At 32.3% G+C, this 22,209-nt stretch overlaps 1 protein-coding gene and 1 pseudogene across 2 annotated transcripts; both read right to left on the reverse strand.

The window, feature by feature from the left end:
- Nucleotides 1-3,890: 3,890 nt before the first annotated feature.
- On the reverse strand, nt 3,891-6,564 carry LOC142630219 (putative inactive receptor kinase At2g26730; annotated as a pseudogene).
- A 5,434-nt stretch (nt 6,565-11,998) lies between these two features.
- Nucleotides 11,999-17,109, reverse strand: LOC142630223 (ubiquitin-conjugating enzyme E2-23 kDa-like). 2 transcript variants are annotated; one of them, XM_075804194.1, is made up of 8 exons: nt 16,950-17,109; nt 15,147-15,260; nt 14,914-14,987; nt 14,657-14,736; nt 14,031-14,145; nt 13,710-13,762; nt 13,311-13,439; nt 11,999-12,357 (listed from the first exon to the last, which is right to left on the reverse strand). In XM_075804194.1, the coding sequence occupies exons 3-8, from the start codon at nt 14,955-14,957 to the stop codon at nt 12,227-12,229; spliced, it is 552 nt and encodes a 183-aa protein (XP_075660309.1). In that variant the 5' UTR covers nt 14,958-14,987; nt 15,147-15,260; nt 16,950-17,109; the 3' UTR covers nt 11,999-12,226. The 2 variants fall into 2 exon arrangements, with proteins under 2 accessions (XP_075660309.1, XP_075660311.1); XM_075804196.1 differs by lacking the exon at nt 15,147-15,260 and having other exon boundaries at nt 16,950-17,101.
- Between the last annotated feature and the right edge of the window lie 5,100 nt (nt 17,110-22,209).

The raw sequence follows: 22,209 nt of genomic DNA on the forward strand, positions 1-22,209 counted from the left end.
TATACACTTAGATTAGACTAGAGTAGAATTCTATCTTGTATAAAAAAAATAATAAAAAAATAAATTGAGAGATTACTACATTAAACACTTCAATTATCATTTTAAATGCTCCTATAATGGGGAAATTATCATAATATCTTTTTTAAAACTCTTTTTTTTTTTTTTTTTGCAAAGGAAAATAGTCAATTTTATTAAATCATCCAATTAAGGATATGATTTAAACGTTGATCCAGATCAAGGTTTAAGATCATATCCTCTCTTTCTCTTTCTCTCTCTCTCACCACTATAACTATAAGGAAAAAGTTTGCCTCTAAATCAGTCTAATAAATCTTCCTTCAATTCACTATGTGGCAATTGAAAAAATCATTCTTGGGTAGGACTTTTAGTCATATGATCTTTTTATGAGTCATGTGACTTGTTTAAATTATACAAATAGATAGTCTTATAAATTGTCATCTAATCAATTAGAGGTGATTCCTATAAACTGGTTTGGTAAAACTTTGTCCTAACTCCGAACTATAAGCAAGTATGTGGGGCTATGTTTCACAAGGCACAATCCATGAAGCTGCTTTTGTCTAATTATTAACTAGAAATAATAACCAAACAAGCCTATGCTTCTTCTTTTTGAACCTTTCTTGCCTCACTAATTTTAAGATATAGATGAGTACATGTGTTAGTAAAAAGTTAAATGATGTTGACCACATTGCAAGGGAAAATTAGGAATGATTAACAGGTCCACCATTACACACACAATTCGATTGTTCACAGTAGTCTTTGTGACTTCTTTGTTTACCAGAAAATTATCAAAATAATTACCCAGCAATGATGATTTCCTGTATCATTTCTTGCCACTAGCAGATTTTTCCATCAATCCTGGCATGACTTCAGTTTATGAGCCATTCTTGATGGAAACATTTTGACCAGGAAAAAGGCATTTTTGATTTGATTAACCTTGAGGAACAAGAAATTTTAAGACTTAAGTAATGGCTACAAAGTAATTCACTCATGCTGAAAATTAAAGAATCCTAGCAGTCGGTGTTAGATAATGCCTGATTTTTTACTCATAAATAATGAAATAAATTTTAGGTTAAATTATAAATTACATCCTCTAAATTTGGTTTGTTTTCAATTTAATCCTTTAATTTTTTTTTTCTAGTACTTTAATTTTCATTTGTTGTCAATTCAATATTTTAGTTCAGTCCCATTAAGTGGATTGTTGTTAAGTGATAAAAAAAAAAAAAAAAAACGCAGCTTTGATATTTTTGAATTTTTTTTTTAAATATATTTTTAAAAATAGAAAATGAATTTGACTTGATTTTTAAACTGATGGAAGAATACAGAGAAGAGGAAAAAAAATTGGTTGTTGTTTCCCTTATGCTTTGGTCCCTTTCATCTACTAAGAGTTCAATACCTCATTCTCAAAACAAAAAAAAAAAAAAAAACGAGAGAGAGTTCTATACCTTTTATTAGGATTTTTTTCAGTTTTTTTCATCTTTTTTTTTTTTTTTAAAGAAACAACGTATTTGAATTAGACAGGTTATCTTTTAAAATCTTCATTATTTACCTTCTTATTAAAAAAAATTTATATATATACTATATATATAAGAGAATAAGAGAATTCCCCTTATTCAAATGGACTTCTTGTGGTTTAAAAATGTCTTCTTTAATGGAGGGTAACTTCATTTAAAAATAGGGTCATAAATGTCAAATAACAAATTTAATTTTGAATTAAAAAAGAAAACTCTTAAAATTTATGATTTTTTTTCCCTTCACGTTAAAAAAAAGAGAGGTGCTACGTCCACAACATTTTTACAACATTTTTACAACAAATCATAGGTGGTTAGTTGTTATTGGTTCAAATTTGAACCTAACACTGAGATTACTTTTTTGCCCCAACAATAACAACCAGTAACATCCTGCCACTTAGGATTTGTTGTAAAAATGTTGTGGACATATCATTTCTCTAAAAAAAATACATTTACTGCTTATTTATAAAGTTTATCATTTTTATTTGTTTGAAAAATATAAAAATATATATATTTCTAAATTATAATAGAAAAATTATTAACATTTATCTAAAAAAATAGAAGAGTTTCTGAGCACACGCATGAGCGCATGCTCAGAGGCTAGTGTGTGTATATATATATTATTCAAGTGCCTTATAGATAAGTGATAAGTGATTATAAGTCAGCTATATTTTATAAATGAAACTAGAATTGGAAATCCCCTCTTCATTGTTATTTCTATTGAACCCAAAAAAAAAAAAAAAATTAACTATTTACCGACATTAATGTTAGCCATGACATTTCATGTGGACAAAATCCCCTTCATAAAAAAAAAGCTACAATAGAGACATGGAGCCTTGAAAGTTGAATAGAACCAAACGATATATATGATGGGATGAGAGAGAAGTTAAAAATATCTCAAAGGTAGACAAAACTTGATGGTGGGGTCCCAGAGTGTATTTTCTTGCACGCATGGCATTTCACACATGCATGATTAATCGCACTCAAAGTTGGTGATTATATATGTAACCATGTTAGTTTTTTTTTTTTTTTTTTTTTTTTAATGGTTTTGACAATTCTGTGAGATTTTCCCTACCAAGATTATTTTGTTTGGTTATTGGCTTTTTAGTTCTAGACTCAACCTCCAAGATGTAATCATGCTCTATGACTAGCTAGTTTGGTCTATGTAATCCATGAGTAATTAGGACCAATAAATGTTTAAACACCAACTAAATGGTTCAATTATGTCATATATGTAATGTAATCCATGAGCAATGTGTAGTGTAGAGGTCTAAAACACAATCTTTTCTGTACATAAAGTTGTCTTCTAATATGAGTACATTTTATGAATCCTTTAATCACTTATCACACATTTATGCACGTAACTTGTTGGTCTATATTGCATAAACCCTCTAGAAGATCACAGTTTAGACTTAGACAGTGCAAGTGTAACACAGATCTAATAGTAGCTTCCCAAATTGACATGGCAGAATTTGTTCACCGAAAGATTTAAATTCTTCTAACATTTTCTTTGTTTGAAGAATTCTATCATTTTCAATGTACTTGATTTTATTTGTTTTTGCCATGGGAATTGAAATTTCCTCTAATATAGTAGTAGGTTCTAGTTTTGGTATAAACCCAACTAGCACCACTGCATATTGATGAAAATTTACAAGCATAAAAGATGAGCATTGCCATGAGATGAATATTAATTGTAGTAAATGGCAAATAAAGTACATTCATAAAATTATATTCATATGTTTAAGTTCAAGAAAAGAATTGTTCTCCATGCAAAGGGATACAGCTTCACTTGAAACAATTTATGTATTCAGATATAGGGATAAATAGAAAAATGCCCGAGTCCTTTCACAGTTGATGGCCCATATATATCCCTGAAGTATCAAAGGATGTTGAACTCTCTTTTTCCTGCTTTATGGCCTGTTTGGATGTTTAAAGAAGGAGGGGAGTAGAGTAGAGGGAATGAGAGTAATTTAATTACTTTGTTTGAGAGTTTTTTAAAGAAGGAGGGGGGGGGGTTTGAAGGAGTTTCAACTACCTCCAACCCCTCATTTTTAATTCCCCCAAATTGGAGAGATTTGGAGGGAGAGTAGAGCACATAAAATTATTGATAAAGTAAATTACCTAATTTACCCTTATTATATTTATAAAATTACAATATTAAAAACAAGGGGAATGGCTAATTATTCCCTTCCCCCTTACTAATTATAAAAACATCCAAACAAGGTGAAAGGTAATCATTCTCCTTTACTCTCCTCCCCACTACTCCCCTCCCCTCTACTCCTCTCTACTCTCCTCCCTCTCTAAACTCCCAAACAGGCCATTAATGTATTTAATGTTACCACAATATGGCTCATGCTTGGCCTTTCATTTGGGGAAGGATTTATGCAATTCAATGCTACGTGCAACAAGTTCACCATCCTTTCTTCTCTAGTACCTTCTGAGAGCAAAGCTTTGTCAAAGACTTCCACAGTCCATGCCTCTCTAACTACTGAATGCACCCATGTAGCCAAATCAGTCCCATTGTTCTGGACCAGCTTCCCTGTCAGCAGATCGAGAAGAATCACACCAAAGGCATAAACATCCAGCTTGAAAGTGTCATGTGCATTGACTCCCCTCGGATTATTGTTTTTGAAACTACTGGTTTGGGAAAGATATGGTTGTTCTTGTTTGTCAGCCTCCATTAGACCATATTCACTGATGCACGCATTCATGTTTCTGTCAGAACAAAATGTTGGTGGACTTTAGGTTGCCATGAGCAATCTTATCCTCATGCAGCTCCTTGTGCATGTATGCCAAGGCCTCAGCAATGCTAACTGCAACACTTAGTCTGCTTCCCCAGTCAAATTTATGGCCATTTTGTAATTCTGCAGATAAAAAAATTATGCGACTGTAGTTACTTGTGCATTTTTCTTGTATCTGAAAATTTATCTAGTACCTTGTTTTTTCAAGTCAAAATGGGTGTTTAGAGTCTCTAGACCCTGTGAAGAATAAATGGGAGAAAGGAACTGCTAAAAGAAACTAAGGGGATCGATGCAACATTCAACAAATCCCTAGCAGTCTAAAATTTAAAACAGGTTTCATGGCTAGTCAATCTGACATTGAGTCTAAATAGTTTTTTCTGTTGCACGATTACTGGGATGGTCTCACAATCCATCATCTCCTAGTAAAAAAGCAACTCCTAGTCTTTCAAGCTCACTGGCATAGGCTTCTATTTATGTGTGCATTCTGTTAGAATACAATAGGCTACTCTATAGATATTATAGAGCATGGTTTTGTATAATATTATAGGCTACAGTGATTCAGTTACCATATTAAGCCTATTGCATTTCTATTTGTATTAGGGTTATAATTATCTACTGCATCTTTATTCTGCATTTCTAAATATACTCTAGGGGTTCATTGTTACACGCAAAGCACAATAATAAAGATTAGCTGTTTGGAGCTCTCTGTTGTGGATGTAATCGGCTAAAACTGAATCACATTAATTTTGTGATTTTTTTTTCTCTTTACTTCTTCCTAATATTTTCTTATTCTAAAATAACAAGAGGGCATTGTCTCACCTTTTACAAAACCTTCTTTGGTCTCTTATTCTACTCATATTATGCATGTTTTAGTACAAACTAACAGCTGCAAATTTCCCACTTATTTATTGGGGAAAAGAAAGAGGGATGGAGGAGGGGGAGAGGGGGGGGGGGTGGTAAGGGGTTGCTAGCTATATATTGAGAATGAGAACTTACCATGGAGAACCTGGCAGAGGCTGCCATTCTGCTGATATTCGTAGACCAAAAGCTTCTCTTGCTTGGAGCAATAAAATGCAACCGGTGGCAATATATTTGGATGCCTCACTTGGTCCGTCTTCTGCAGCCTACTACGGAGTTCTTCTTCAGAGATTCCCCAATCCTTGATCCTCTTTACAGCCAAAACGACCCCACTATTGAGCACGACTTCATAGAGGCTTCCATGCTTTCCTTTCCCAAGCAATTCAGCTGGAGCTTTAAGCAAGTCCTCAAATTGCAGTTCCTTTGCCAATGGACTAGTGAGAACTAAAAGTGTAGATGGAGTGACTGCACTTTCAAAAGATGTCATTGACAACTCTGACCTGTTTACACCAAACCTGAACTCATTGGAGGTTTCACTAGGCTTATCATCGACAATAATATTCTTTTCAACGTCACCCTTTTCATTTTTAGGCTTGTTTTTGGGAATAAATTTGAGGGCTAATAAGAGCACTATAAACACACCTAGAATTATATAGCCTAAGTATATAAAAAAAACCCTTTATATGATGGTGTTGAGTCCTCTGCAGATGGTAAAGGAGCAGGAGAAGGTGGACAAGCAGTTGACAGTGGTTCTCCACATAATTCTGAATTACCAAAAAAGCTATCTGCAGTCAAATGGCCTTGGAGATATGGAATTGGACCGCTGAAATTGTTGTTGGCGACATTAAATTCAGATTTTTTGAAGTTTTCAAAATCAAAATTTGGTATTTTCCCACTCAAATGATTGTTCTGCTCTAAGTATGTTACCAGGCCTGAAATCCTAGGCAGATCAGGAAGCTCACCATTGAAGTTATTGTCAGATATATCAAGCCTCTTCAAGTTCACCAATTGTGAGAGAGAATTAGGAAGGCTACCAGAGAACTTGTTCCCACTTAAATACAAATGAGTCAGCTCCTTGCATTGTCCTATCTCTTCTGGTATTGATCCACTTATTTGGTTCTGTTTCAGACTGAGGATAGTAAGAGAATTTACCATGCAAATAGAACCGGCATCAAAAACTCCAGTGAGATTGTACCCATCAAGAGCTATTTCCCCCACAGACACACTCTCCGGATAGCTGCAATACACTCCCGCCCATTGGTCACTGCAAGGGTCTGAACTCATGTTCCAACCCAGTTGATATTTCTTTGTGAACTTCCTGGTGAGAGTTTGTCCATGAATTGAACTAGCACCCGCTTCACATCCTCATCTGATGAAATTGACATTGGAGTGATGAGAATGATTAAAATGGGGAGCAACCAGATGGAAATTCGATCCATCTTTCGATGAACAAGTATGATTTTTTTTTTTTGGGGGGTACAAATTGCTACTTTGTTTTCCTGTTAATAATGTGGATTTGGTTATTTGTAAAAGAAGAAGAAAGTAACAAGGTTGATGTTGCTTTTTTTCTTCTAAACAAAAAGGTAAATGTTGTTTGTTAAATCACTAATGATTTGCAATTTTATGATAAGACTGTATGTGACTACCAATAGGGACTTGTGGAAAAGAGCCAAAAGTCACAGAGTTAACCTTTTAAACAATTAGGAGTCGGCAGCTTGAAATGGTCACATTTTGAATGCAATGTCCATGTTGGCTTCTTATAGACTTGAATGTTTACTGGTGCTACTAACATATTAATCGTCATATCTTTATGTATGCAAAGAGACCAGCCACAAAGAACAGTAACTTGTATTCAAGAGCTACATTCCAATTGTTCTAAAGGGGTACTTACTAAAACAGACTAGATGAATTCGATTGGCTTCTCCTCTCCTTCTTGGAAAAGATTGGAAAAAAGGTGAATATCAAAGAAATGGCTACTTCAATTGAGCAAACAAATTTGGAATAAAGAATCTAAGAGAGGCTCTTGTCAGAATGGTAAAATCTTTGTTCCAACTGTGATAACAGACAAAATCAAAAAATTGCCTGCTTCTGCATATTATATTTTGCATGCAAATGACTTAAAATTATAGATTGATGATTATAAATGGTACCCTTGTGAATCCACAAGGACAAAAAACGAAAAAAAAAAAACAGCTCAAACTGTAATTTAGAATGGGAAAAGTTAGCAAATGCACTAAGAAAACCTTTTTATGGAAAAAATAAATAAAAACAAAAACAACTGATTTTTTTTTACATATTTTAGTATTTTTCATGAAAGTAGTATTAAAACTTTTCTAAAATGATCTATTAACAAATACAAGTACCATTTAAAAAAAAAAAAAACATTAACAAATGCTCTAAAAGCATCCGTTAACTAGATTCATTTAGAAATCAGACCATAACATCTCTTTACTCTTGTAAAAGCTGACCACATTCCACCAAAGAAAACCTTTCAATTCTCACTCCACTTCACATATATGTACTATTGGGCACCGCTAAAAGTTCTTTTTATCACAAATTAATTGAAACAATCTCTTTGTTGAAAAAGGTGTCCTATTTATCTCAATAAGATTGTCTTTCTACCCTTTATTATTTATTAATCAATTTAAAGTACATATATGGTGTGCCATGGCTCCAACATTAATACATTATGTTATGCGAGAGCGATACCAGTAGTTATCACTCTTTCTTCTTTTTTTTATGTCATTTGTTACTCTCTTTTTTTTCCAATACGTGGGATATATAGGTGTGTCTTGAACTCATGCGTCCCAATTCCAAGTTGTTTAACAAAATGGCTCATGCCCTATTAACATTCACTATTAATTTACTCTGTCATCAATCATTTGAATCATTACTGCTCATGGATGACTTTATAAATTATGTTCTCATAAAATATTTTATTACATAATTATGTATTTGACCTAACACACAAGAAAGGGTTAAGGTGTTGAAATCTGATGTCCGCTGGAGGAAAGAAAACAAGATTCTTTTAATTAATATAGGACTTTCTATAAGGATATAAGCCTTGTAGCTCGATCGGTATTTTCTAATGTTTCAAATAAAGATTTTCATAATTTAAATCTCCTCTCTCCTGTTGTAACTATTAAATTTTATAATAATAATACTTTCATTTACAGCATAAAAGCTCATTTAAAGGTTTTGAAAAAGCTTTTAATTTCCTAAAATACTTTTTTTTAGTAAACAGTAATACTTATTAGAACACTCACGAAAATAATGATAATATTTTAAACCGGGTTTATAATACATAATTTCCTAAAATAGTTGAATGTGTATGTAATAGACCTCTCACACACACACACACACACACACACACACACATATATATATAAGTTCCTACCTACTAAGTAATAGACCTTTCACATTATAGTATTACTTAAAAGCATAATGAATGTAATCTTTATATATTTTCTAAGGATTAGATACACCAATTGCTGCATGTAATTTTGGTGTTGGCGCGTAAGTGTATTCCCTTATCTCATCTCCCTTCTCCTCTTTTTTTTTTTTTTTTTTGAGGAATAAAAAAGGGGACTCGCGTGTGGCAATCATTGTCCCACGCCCCATGGTACATTTAGGTAAGCTCATGGGTACCACCAGCTCGAACTGGAGCTCGGAGACCCCAAACTCACACACACCCCAAGCTCTATTGGTTTTTGGGATTCACCAGAAATTGCAATTACAGTCCTCGTGAGAACTCGAATCTGGAATGTGGTGAAACCTCAGCAGTCACCTACCAGTTGAACCACACTTGCTGGTGGTCCCCCTTCTCCTATATGTGTGTGTGTGTGTGTGTGTTTCTCAACAAAAAAAAAAGATTCATTAAGTTTTATGCAAATATAATTAACACATTTTTAAAATTTAGAGTATATAATTAGAAGGACACTTTGCATAAATTGGAGTACAATTAAAATTAGATTCTTGATTGAATTTTTTTCTGAGCTCTATCTCTGCTTTAATATAGTATATATAAAATAAAAGGGTAAAATACAAAACTGACCCTTCAAGTTTCTTTAGATTTCATTTCAATCCTCTAACTTTACTTTTGTTCATTTTAGTCCTCTAACTTTCAAGTTTATTTAATTAAAACGTTTCCATCAACTTTTATTATATGTTGTGGTTAATTTTTCAATTTTATAAGTTTTTTTTCAAATTTTTGTAATTAAAAAAATTCAATTAATGATTGAAAAAAATTTTCCAAAATTTTTTTTAAAAAAAAAAATTTAACAAAAGTTAACAAAAAGACCTTAATTGAATAAACCTAAAATTTAGAGGATTGAAATGAAATCTAAAGAAAATTAGAGGATCAGTTTGCATTTTAGCCAAAATAAAATTTGCACCGCGCAGATAAGGTTGGTTAGCCTAAATCATGGGCCTACCGATAAGCTTGATCAGTTCAGGCATGGTGGGTTGCTCCTAATTTCATTTGGACATTTATAGTGGAGTGGGCCTGAATTGATTTGGACTTAAATTTCATGATCACTTGCCCAAAGAATTTGACACTAAAAATTTTTTCTTCTTTTTTTAACACTGGGCACTTCTTAAAAGCCGCTAATCAAGTCATCCAAATTCCAAAGTACTTAAAAGTGTGTGTTTAACGGTTAATTTGTTTTTTTTTTTAAAAGTCATCCAAAGGAGCCCGCAGTTACAACTTACAACCTTTGTTACTTTGGATAACAGTGTGATTTTATTATTATTTTTAGGATCATGCTAATAGTTATCTTTAGAACAATGGTTAATAATCAATTTTAGGAAATTTTTGACACCACTTTTATGAGAAATGGAAAAAACTGTCAAAATATAATTACTTTTCCATCTTTTTCCATAAAATTTTTCTTTAAATGGATTGTTAACTATTGCCCTAAAGGTATCCGTTAGCATTTTCCTTATTTTTAATAACTCGATAATTGAGGGGTAGGGAAAATTTAAACCTTAAACATTTTTGTTGCAAAATTAAGAAGTGTCAGTTGAGTTAAAAGATTCTTGGCAATGATGTGAGATTTTAAATTTGTTTTTTTGATAAATTTTAAATTTGGTTAATTTGGACAACAGTCATCAAAAGTAAAAAACCTTAAAACCTACCACCACACACTCTTAGTGCGATGATCACTCCACAAGTATAAGTGATTGTGGAGTGTGGGGGGTAAGGGCTGGGTTTAAGTTTCTAGGAGGGAGTTTCACACACATATACACTTAGATTATGATAGAGTAGAAATTCTATCTTGTATAAAAAAAAAAAACCTCAAAACTTCATACTTTCTAAGCTCTAATTAACTATTAATTGATACTCAAAATATATATACAAAAATTATAGACACTTACAACAATCAAGCTGACGTTTCCTTTAATACATCTAGTCACAAAAAATTATAAAACCCAACCACACCAATGCAATGACAAAAAAAACATTGTCATATTTCCTTACAGGTTACAACAAATAAGTAACAAAATTGACACTTGACATTTCCTTTTAATCAACCATATCAAACAATTGTATAGTCTTTGGTAAAACTTGCATTCGGATTTTGGGTCATTTGGATCACATTCCTCTATTTTTAGATAGTGATCCCACACACAAAACGGTGCTATAGTGAACTTGATAGAACTAACTTCTATTTGAGGGGTAGTTGATGATAATCAGGGAAGTGTTTATATTTGAATGACCATAAGTTGTAGGAGCCAACATCTGTCTTAATGACATATATACAAAATTCACCACAATTAGCAACCAAATTTTAAATGAAAACAAATGTTATTAAGTTTCTACAGCATATTCATTCTACTTCTTGGTTCCTAGTTCCTTTCTTTTCTGTTTTGAAGACAGGAGCCTTAAACTCATTTCTCTATTAGGATTTTATTTTTGTAAATATTAATGTAAATTTTTTGTCTTACAATATTGTCTGTTGGGATGCTTTTTTAAATTGGGATGAGCCAACTTCATCTCACCTCTCTTTCTTAAGTTCTTGTCCCTAAAGATAGGATGAGTGAGCCCTCTCTTATTTCTTACTAGATTTATATTTAATCATTGAAAAAATGAAACAAAAGTTAAATGCATACTAATGACATAAATGCATGACAAATTCAAACAAAACCTATCTCGACTTTCAGCATATGTAAACTATAAAGAATCAAATACAAAATGAAATTTAAACCACTTAAAGAGATCAAAGTCATGGTGCACCCAAACCAAAACAAAACAAAAATGCAAGTACCCAAGTAACTAAAATCAAGTTAACCTTGTAACTCACAAATATAAAGTTTCACAAAGGTATCAAATGTTAATTACTAATAAAGTTTCATATTATAACATGCCTCAAATTTCGATGAAGGTACGTTTATTACTTAATATCAAAAACATATTACATAATCTTTAAGCCAAATCACATAACACACACCAAACCACTTATCTACAAGGTTCAGACATCATGTTAAAATTGAAAGTCATCAATTTTTACAGTTAAAGAGTATCATTTCCCCAAATCTCAAGGAGATTTGTGCAATTTACCCAAAAATTTAAACACACACAAAATTGGGTAATAGCAACTTTAAAAAACAAAAGGCTAAAGCACACTTTTAATCCTTAAAGTTTAGAGTTAGTTTTATTTTGGCCATTTACGCTTCAAAATTTTTATAAGCTGGCAAAAGAATCAATAAATAATTAGTTAAATAAATTAATAAAACAAGAAATAGAACATGTACTTAAAAGAGCTGAGAAACTTGTCAATTCCTTCTGGTTCTCAGATAAGAGTTTCAGATTATAGCAGGCCAAAGAATCAATAAATAAATAATTAACATAATTAATTAAAAAAAAATAGAACATGTAGTAAAAAGAATTGATTAACTTGTCAAGTCCTGTTTCTTTGTTTCTAATTGATCCCTTGTACCTTTAAATATCAGTACAGGCGTTACAATAGTTGTCATGATTCTACAAGCAAATACAATATAGTCATACAACTAGTACAATTGAACATGTAAACATATTATAAGGTTCCATTGCTACTGCTATAAGGGCCTTTTAAAATCAGAGAATGAAGCCATTGTGGTTCATTATGGGTCAGCATGTCCAGCAATTTCATCATCACTAGAACCACTTTCCTCATCACTGATGTCCTCATCACTATCCACTTCGGCTGTGGAATTGGTGAGATGCTCCTTCTTTGCGTATCGATCACAGTATTCTGAGTCCACAAATAATAGTAGAAAAACTTATATTTTGCAGTTCCAGATATGACATCTCATCCCACTAGCAGCAAGAGTCAGTAAAAAGTTTCCGCCTCCCTTTTTTTCTCTTTATCAATTTTAGCACTAGTAATTGTTAAGAAACTATCTCAAGGAAAAATACATTCTAATATCACTTAAATCACTAAGGTTTTCCATGTCTACTATTCTTTGAAGTATGTGGTAACAACTTAATACAACCGCTAAGCATTAGTCCCAATATTTCCTCAACTGTAACGAGCCTCCCTTTTTTTCTCTTTATCAATTTTAGCACTAGTAATTGTTAAGAAACTATCTCAAGGAAAAATACATTCTAATAACACTTAAATCACTAAGGTTTTCCATGTCTACTATTCTTTGATGTGGTACCAACTTAATACAACAACCGCTAAGCATTAGTCCCAATATTTCCTCAACTGTAACGACTCAAACTAACCAAAGTTGATCACACATATTCTTTTGTGTGTCCACTATTCTTCAAAGCTTAATGTGGGAAACAGTTCAATATTGAAGTATTTGGAATTGAAAATAAAGTGGAAGAAAACCTAAGAATTTTTTTACATATATAAGAAAATCTAAGAAGAAATTTGAATCTGGGCCTCAGGAAGAAATTAATGACACCCCTCTTAATGGGCATTCCTTAGAATATTTGCAGTCAAATCATCTTAATGGGGTTTCCTCTTATACTAACTAAACAAACAAGATATACTAGATAGTCCTAAATCATCTTATTGACCTAAATTCATTTCACATACAGGGAACCTTCTAGCAACCCACCCTCTGTGTCACTGCTGAGCAAGTTCCCAATTTGTGAAATTTCAGTAAGTGGTTGAGATTCTTCCTTGAAGCTGGTTTGCTTGAAAACTCATCAATATAAAAAAGGAAGGAAGATTAGGTAGGAATCAAATTTCACCTTTTACTTTCTGATCATATTGCTTTCGATCCTTCATCATCAATGATGCAGCATCACCATTGAGTGGGTCAGAAGGATTTGGATAAAGCAACAGCTGTGGAAGGAAAACTTCAAACACGTTTAACAGATCTGTTCAAGAAAAAATGGGTATATTATGTGAGGAATCCAAGTGAATCCAAAAGGTTGAGAGAGAGAGAGAGAGTTTGATGATCTGTGCAAGAAAATAAAGAATACAAAAACATTATACATGATCATTGTAACAAATTCTGATAGTGGAGGGAGAAAATACGAACTCTGACACATTAAAAGCATGAATAAAGACACCTATAAAAGAACCTACACAACTGTTGAAGCCTTTTTTTACTAAAAAAAGAATTAGAATTGATAATTGATAATTACCAAACATTGGACTCCAAGATTGATTTATAACATCCAAGCACACAGAACCAGATCTGCAATTAATGAAATAAAAAACCAAAGTCAGCTTTCTTGACAACACATTTAAGAGGATACTATTTTGACTGCTCATGAAAAAAATCGGCAAAGTAATCATATTGCCCTTGCTCAATGCTTCTCAAGAAGCAGTAGCAAGCCAGAGTGTTTTTAGAATCTAATAAAAAAATTTCATATGACCAAATCAGCCAGATAGCAGTTAAAGAATCCCAGGGCAGAAGATTTTTTGATAAAAGTTAGGTTTGTGTTAAGGTGTAAGTTGCTCACAGCTCATCAACATTTGGGTGGTATATCTTGTTCACAAACCCAATAGAAGGAGACTTGTATGGATAAGCATCAGGAAGTTCAACTCGGATTTTCCAAACCCCGCCTTCATAAAGGCCTGAAACCATCACAGTCATATAAAATAAAGGATATAATATCAACCTAAACAAAGAAAAATAAGAATCAAAACTATATTCAAAATTTGAATTAGATTATAGTTTTTCCATTATCCTTTAAGCATCATGTAACCCTTGTTTTTTTACAGACATCAATCACAGGATTAAGTGTAATTGGACAAGGAAAGCACCTTAGGGATAACTGGTGATATAGATATTAAGGACCTTTAACAATTTATGAGGTATTAGATCTATTTTATCTGTTGTAATATTTAAAAATAAACAGACCATAACGGTTTCAGAGAGACAAATTAATATGTTTTTCTGGATAGATTGGCATGTAATATTTCTGAATTTATTCATAGAATTCAATATTAAAATGCACCCAAAAAATAACTGGCCCCATGCGCGGCCCGGGGGGGGGGGGGGGAGGAGGGAGATCATAGCCATCAAAACAATTGCAAAAGTGCAATACACGATGGAGAAACAGAAGCATGAGAGTAAGAACAGTACTTTCTTTTGGACCATGGAATTCCACATTGAATTCATTGAGTCCATCATTTATTGTCTCCACAGTGTAATCGCTCATCATCCTGGACAACATGAACACATGTGAGAAGTGCCATAAAGAAAGTCATCACTAATAACTTCAGCATGTGAAAATGCAATTGCAATCATGAAACAGAACTCATGATACAAGGCCAACTTGGTCAAACATAAGAGCATATAAATAAAAAATTCACACAGAGATGTCACAGTCAGCAACTTACAACTTCATGACATCCATCTCTCTCCTCTTGCTTGGAGAAGACATTTTAATTTTTATAAACTAAAATTCCACAACCTGCAAGATCCATCAAAAGAACTTATTTAGTTATTTCTTTCAAGTTATTACCTAAAAAATTAACTTCAATACAAGCGCAAAAAAATTGTGTTCAGGAATATTCGCAAATAAATAATGATTGGAGATAAAATAGTCCAACATACAATAATAAGCACATACCGTCTTTGCAGAAACTCACAAGATGTACTATGAGATAGAGAACCAGAATACCAAATTATCAGAAACCTCAAATTTTACTTAACAACCAAAACGAGGAAAAAGGAAGTTGCATATCTGTTGAAACAAAGAAAAAAAAAAAGAACAGTAAATGAAGACTTCTTACAACGTCAGTCAAATCTGCCTAAAACAGAAAGTTGCATCAATAAACTATGACATCACAAAACAGGGCCTATATAAACTTCCACCATTAACACTTCCATTTTGTTAACTTTTCAAGGAATGAAAATCTTACGCTTGGAAGGATACTAAAGCACATCTTTATGGAAATCACCATTAAAGCACAAAGTAGAGGTAAGTAATGCACTAATGCCTAAATAGAAAACATGAAAATAACACGAATCTAACACTAAATAGAGAGAAGATTTAAGACAATGGTAATTAAACCATTATTGGGTCAGCAATGGCTGTGTATAACATAGGCAAGCAATAACATAGGCAAGCAATATCATAGACCTATTATATCGTGAAGGAATTAAAGAGTAAGAAAAATAGAGAAATAATTCTCATAATACAAGTAAAATGCAACCTTATCCAATTCTAACTCCAGTCATTACTAAGAAATGGATGTTTTGTATAAGCTAAAAATACAGCTTCTGGGTCATATTTCCTCAAAGGCTTGATTGCAGCCAAGAAAACACTACTAGTCCCAGCCTTCTAGGACAACCACATACTCCACCATAAAATCTGTTAAATCTTTAGTGCGTTAAATCTCAGTGGAACCTGTAGCAAGCCCCATTTAAAGTGATCTTAGATTGTCAAAGCCTCCTGTTAGCTCAATCATAAACTTGAAAGCCTTCACACATTTTAGAAGGACAAATATATGTACCATCATACAATCTAAAGCCACTGCCCTTTAAATATCTCCATCTCAAGCTCAAACTAATTACCTTTCTTTGTAGAAGAAAGCGCCTACGCAATTATATTGTTCAAAAGCTCTGTATTAGCATATTTATGTTGTCTTTTTAGCACAACAATTTAGCCCCTAAGCTACAAGCCGATACATTAGCACAAATTATATGTCAACGATAAACAAACTTCATGAATCAACAAGTGTATCATTATTTAGGTTTCTAATAAAGATCATCACAATGGGGCTATAAAACAACCCCAAAAAATATTCCAAAGGGCAAAAACATTCAAGTAAGACAAGTACTGTCACCAAATTACAAAATCTATGATAGTGCTCACAAGCACTTTATGATCATTTTAAATCGAAAAGGTTAAATATGTAACCATAACCTGCTCAATTTCCCACTAAAATTAGAAAGAACACTAATGAAACAATGTTTGCTCTCCAAATTAAAAATATAAAAAACAATGGGTCATCAACAAATGATAAAAAAAAGCAATGCATAGTGCCTGATCCACAATGCAACTACTCAGTTGCACCATTTTCCAGTCATAGAAACTCCATGGGACCAACAGCAAAAATGTGAAATCTTTTTACAAAAACCAGTTCAATCCCATATTCACTAAAAAAATTCTCATATTTCATCACTTTGCTCAGCAAACAAATAGAGCATCATTGAAGAACTTACAAAAATAAAAATAAATTTGTGCAATTATTTAAAGCCAAAAAAAGTTCATAAATTTTTACACAAAATGAATTGATGACAAGATCTAAGAACTACCCAGGTAAACAAATTCAGAGAGAAACAATGTAAAAAATATATTTGTGGTCATTTTATTGAATCCTTATCAAAAGTGAGAGAAAAATACAAAATGAAAAACTGGGTGTCTTACAATTGCCAGTGAATTTCACGGGTTGACGCTTGTGTTCCTGATCGAAGCAGAGAAAAAACCCAGAAACCAAAATGGAAAGAGAGATTGGGAAAACTCAAAAAAGTGAAATTTGAAGAAGAAAAATGAAACTATACGTAACTGAGAGAAAAAAAGAGAGAGAGAGAGAGAGAGAGAGAGAGAGAGAATGTCTTTATATATACATTGAAGGAGACAAGAGAGAGAGAGAGTAGGACATGGGTGTGTGAGAGTTTCGACGTGTTAGAGGCACGTGTTAGGAAGTCCGGTTTGCACGTGGCAAGCTACTTTGTGGTAGTCTAATTATTGGTGGTGATTAATTAAGCAAACAAGGGAAATGTTGCCTTCAGAATATTTCAATAACAAATTATTTAGTAGATAAAAAAGTAATTTTACTGGGAGTTTTAGATTAGAATAAGTAATAATTTTTCACCTAAAATTTATTATGAATATAGCATTACTGATAGAATAAAATAATTGTCCCAATAATTTAGGACTAGATTTTGGTCTTGTTGCTTTGCATATTGCACTATGACCTCATCTTATCTTCTTTCTAATCTCTTTATCTTTAATCTCCACATCAATCCTTTCTTAATGCATTTGGGGCTAAAAAAATAGCTTCAAATTTTTTTAAAAAAAATTGTTCGAAAAAAAAAATTGAGGTTTGTCAAGAATGTTGCAGCTCAACTAACACCTGGGTAGACATTTAAGATTCAAATTCATTCCCCTAATAATTAAATTATTATAAAAATTTTGAGATTTAAAAAAATACAATTTCAAACTATTGAAACAAACGAAACCTAGTTTTCTTGCAAATTTGTACTATTATTTAGCTTATCTTTAAGCGTTATAAGTAAATTAACCATAGCATGTGTTTAATAAATCTTTTTAATAAAAAAATAGTAATATTTTTAGATTGTAACTGCGAGTAGTTGTGGTTTAAGTATAAACTAATTAAAATAGTATACAAACAATGGAAAATACATGATAATGCAACATGTAGTGCATGACAGTACGAACAAACTACATATAGACTACATGTTTTCTTTGACCAAATTAAGGACACGTTTTGTGCACTACAACGATGGTTACAAGGTAATAAAAATCAATATTATAAGGAATACAATAAAATGGAATGGAATACCTATTCAATTAATTTGTTTAGTAACACTAAAGAAATAATTTGAAAATATATATATCTTTAACATTATCGTCTTTTTTCAGAATTTATATCTCCGTAAATATTGATATGCTATCTCTTTTGTCAATATGAATAATATTTAGGTATTTTTAGAACACGAAGAATGGTGGTTTTTCCTCTCACATTAATGGTGAGGTACATTCATTAAATTCACAGTGGAATCTACCATGAATATGAAAGTAAAGAATATCATTTATCAATACTCCAGCAATATCTAAGAATTTTCCTGTTAATACTAGCTCTATTTTATTTTTATGCAAGTAAAACAAAGGTATTGTTACTATTCTTTAATAAATTGATTCTTAAAACTATTGTGCTAAATCATTAAAATGCATTAATTTTTGTTATTATAGTTCTTGGTACTTCTGCCCGCCGCCGGGGGGGGGGGGGGGGGGAGGGAGTTTCTCTTTCCTTGGATAATTTGTTATAATTCTTCTATAGCTTTTAGCGTAAACTAACGTGTAATCTCGTGCTTATACACAAATACAATTAGAATTATATTATTCAAATTATACATTTTTTTAGAAGATGTTCAAATTATATATGATATTAGCTTACACCTTTTTTATATCATACATTCTTAAAATATATAATGGTTTCTCGCTATATATATATATATATATATATATATATATATATATATATAATTTAGAATTTAATTGGATATAGATTTTTTGGATTTTATACCCAATAATTTACTTGCCACAAAAATTAAAAAATTAGATAGACACATGGCGCAACATTAGACTCCAATTTAGAATCTAATTGTATTTGGGCTCTTCAATTTTTACACTCAAGAATTTACTTGCCACATAAATTAAAAATTAGATATACACATGATGTATAATTGACAATCCAATTAAAATCTAATTGAATTTTTTTTTTTTTGAGTTTTGGCCTTTATATATATATATATATATATATATATATATATATATATATATATATATTTGGAAAGAAGTTAACTATGCTAGATGATATATATATATATATATATATTTGGAAAGAAGTTAACTATGCTAGATGATAACGACAATCCTACTTGCTAATATTTGCATCCACTCAATCAAATTGCTACAGACAAATGATATTAAATCCAAAATTTAAAAAATAGAAAACAAAAGAGAAAAAAAAAAGTTATGGATTCATTGTTTGAATATCTTATTATATAAAAAAAAATGATAATCATGAAATCAACAACGTAAAGATGGTGAAAGAGACAAGAGCAACGAGAATTTTTAGGATGGTACCGTGAACTTGCTAGTGATAGCTAATATATACTAGAGGCCATTTGGGGAAATTTCTAAGAGTTGTTAAGGATGTCCACAAGTCGGTTCGGATCAGCTTTATGCCCAACCTGTAACAGACTTGATGACATAGGGTTGCTGGAAAGAAGACTTGCCACCGATCAAGAAAACCCACAGATCAAGTCAGATGGGACTCAGTTGGTCGACAGTTGGGTCGGTTGAAGCCAACAAAGATGCTGCCAGAGGTTCCAATTGGCAGCTATTTGCATTTTTTTATTGGATCTTCACCAGATTTGAGCAAAACCCACTGGATTTGGGCAAAATAACCTTGGATCTTTGCTGGATTTGAGCAAAACTCACCGGATCTTAGCCAAAAACCACTTGATTTTTGTTAGATTTGTTCAAAACCCACCAAAGCTAAGCCATGTTGGAGCAAAACCCACTAGATGGTAGTTGGGTCTAAGCGAAAACAACGAGATCTGACCAAAAACCACAAGATCTTCACTGGATTTAATTAAGTGAAAACCACTATGTTTTTGTCAGATCTGGGTAGATCTAGCCTCTTTCAAGGGTTTAGCTGGCCAAATCAAGTGGCTCAGCTTTTGGAGAAGGAGACCCTCCACCCAACTTGCTGGTGTCGATTGTGGCACTCTAAGACCCGCCGCTAACCACCTCTCTCCTTGGATCGAACAGTTTCAATTGGGTGGCTCCGGGTCGGGCGGATTAGTTGGTTCACAGTTGGGTTTGGCAGGCCTAGGAGTTGTTACCTAGCTTAAAGATTAATTATTAGGAACAAATACTAAAAAAAAAACTATAATACCAATTTTACCACACAAAAAATGTTTTCTAACTAATGTATGATAAGAATATGATTAATGTCAATTCAATAACATAATATATAAATATTTGATTTAATTATCTTTTGTAATTAATGATACATCAATTTGTAAATTTTATATTATAAAATTATAGTCTCTCTAGCATCATTCTAATTGTGATAGACATTCTGGTAAGTAATAGTTATTCTTCATTTTTAAAGAATAATAACTAATCCTAAATCTTAACTATTGCTGATAAAAAATATATATAACTAAACAAGAGAATAGTTATTCAATCCATTACAAGTTTACAAGATATATTAATTATTGTGCACCAAACAAGTCTTTGAGTGATCATTCATGAAGAAACATACTCCTCTCTCCAAAGAGAAGGAATTTCAAGTTGACAAAGGAATGATCACATTCGCGGGATAATAGAAAAAGACGAAGACCTCCTAGTAAATACATAAATTGCTTCAAAATCAAATGTGTACAATAATTTTGATTAAGATTTCACAATCAAATAAAGATACTATTCCAGCAACAATGTACCATGCACCCGCCAAGAAAAGAACTAAAGCACCAATAAAACAATAAATTAAGAACTTCCATCTTGATCGATACAATAGCTAGCAATATTGAGATTTGAGTAACAATAAAAGAAAAAAGAAAACATTTTTATGCATGATAATAATGCAAAGACAATAAAAAGATAGCTTCAAATACTCTGATAAAGAAGTCATCTTTGCTAGTGCAATCCGAGAATAGATTTCAATACATAAACTTGCAGCCTCAAACGCAGAATGTAGCTAGCTGTATGAACAAAAAGGCTATCGAGCTGAAGACCATGCCCACCAGGCACAATGCTCTTGAGCTTTTGGACTTTAATTCGAACCAACCTTTGCCTTCTTCTCCTCCTCAAACTCATTCTTTGGTTACATAAATACCTCCTTGGAGCTAAACTCATTATAACTATGCTGATCAGCAAGCTCAAAAATTTCAATAAATCTCATGCACGTACACACCCACATCAAGAGAAATAGACTATAGGGAATGGAAGTGAGTTAAGGGTTTTTTATATACAAAGTAAGAAAGATTGATCAGAGACAAAAATTGAAAGTAGCCATGTGAGGCCTAACTGGCTATGGGTTTGATTTTGTGGAGAGAAATGTAACTTGAGTGTAAAAGCGGCCCAGTTTTTTGTTCCTATCCGAAAGAAGCCAATTTGTGAATCGGTTTGGAAGGGACTACACACGTGTATGGCAGCTTTTGAATGCCTATATATGATTATTAGCCACAAGTTTCTCTGAGATCATGACAATATATGTCCTCGTAATCCTCGAATTCTGGCACCTGTCTTCCGTGATCACATGCATGGAACTGAGATTATTAATTTGGTCCCCCACAATACGTGAAGATCGAATCGATTAAGTGGCTGACAAGATTTGAATGATCATCTTGATACAACTCTATTGATCGTTGTGTGCACATAAGACACAGTATTTCAGAAATTGCAACAAAGAAATGGATGAAGCTTGCGAGTTGTGTGACACTAAGGAGTTGTTTGGTAGAGTGTTTTGAGCAACAATTTTCAGTATTTAAATAATATTATATATATTTTTATACATTTTTTCATCTACAAATATTTTTAAAAAATACAAACAACGTTATTAAAATAATATTACCAAACAGTCCCTAATCTTCCTATCGGTTTGGAAAATACAACTTGAGCACAACATTTAGTTTTCAATAATTTTTTCTTCTTCTTTTTTGGTCTGTTAGTGATCAGGCCATTTATCTACAATTCTTATTCTTAATCACCTTAAAGGATTGAGTTTGAAAATGACAATGTAAGTTTATCTTGGCCCAAGAGAATGACCTCAAACATGTTCATGTATTGAGGTAGGGAAATCTTTTTTCCTAGAATGCTAATCTGCCCACCAAGTTTTTCATTTCTAGTTAAAAAGGGGGAAAAAAAA

The sequence above is a fragment of the Castanea sativa genome, chromosome 4, assembly GCF_040712315.1.
Source record: "Castanea sativa cultivar Marrone di Chiusa Pesio chromosome 4, ASM4071231v1".
Classification (NCBI taxonomy): domain Eukaryota; kingdom Viridiplantae; phylum Streptophyta; class Magnoliopsida; order Fagales; family Fagaceae; genus Castanea; species Castanea sativa.

Coding starts and splice junctions, on each gene's coding strand:
- LOC142630223 (XM_075804194.1), bottom strand. CDS start 14,957: ATGTCTTCTCCAAGCAAGAGGAGAGAGATGGATGTCATGAAGTT. Junction 14,737..14,913: donor GAGATGGATGTCATGAAGTT/GTAAGTTGCTGA, acceptor CATGTTGTCCAG/GATGATGAGCGATTACACTG. Junction 12,358..13,310: donor ATATGATCAGAAAGTAAAAG/GTGAAATTTGAT, acceptor TTGTGGACTCAG/AATACTGTGATCGATACGCA.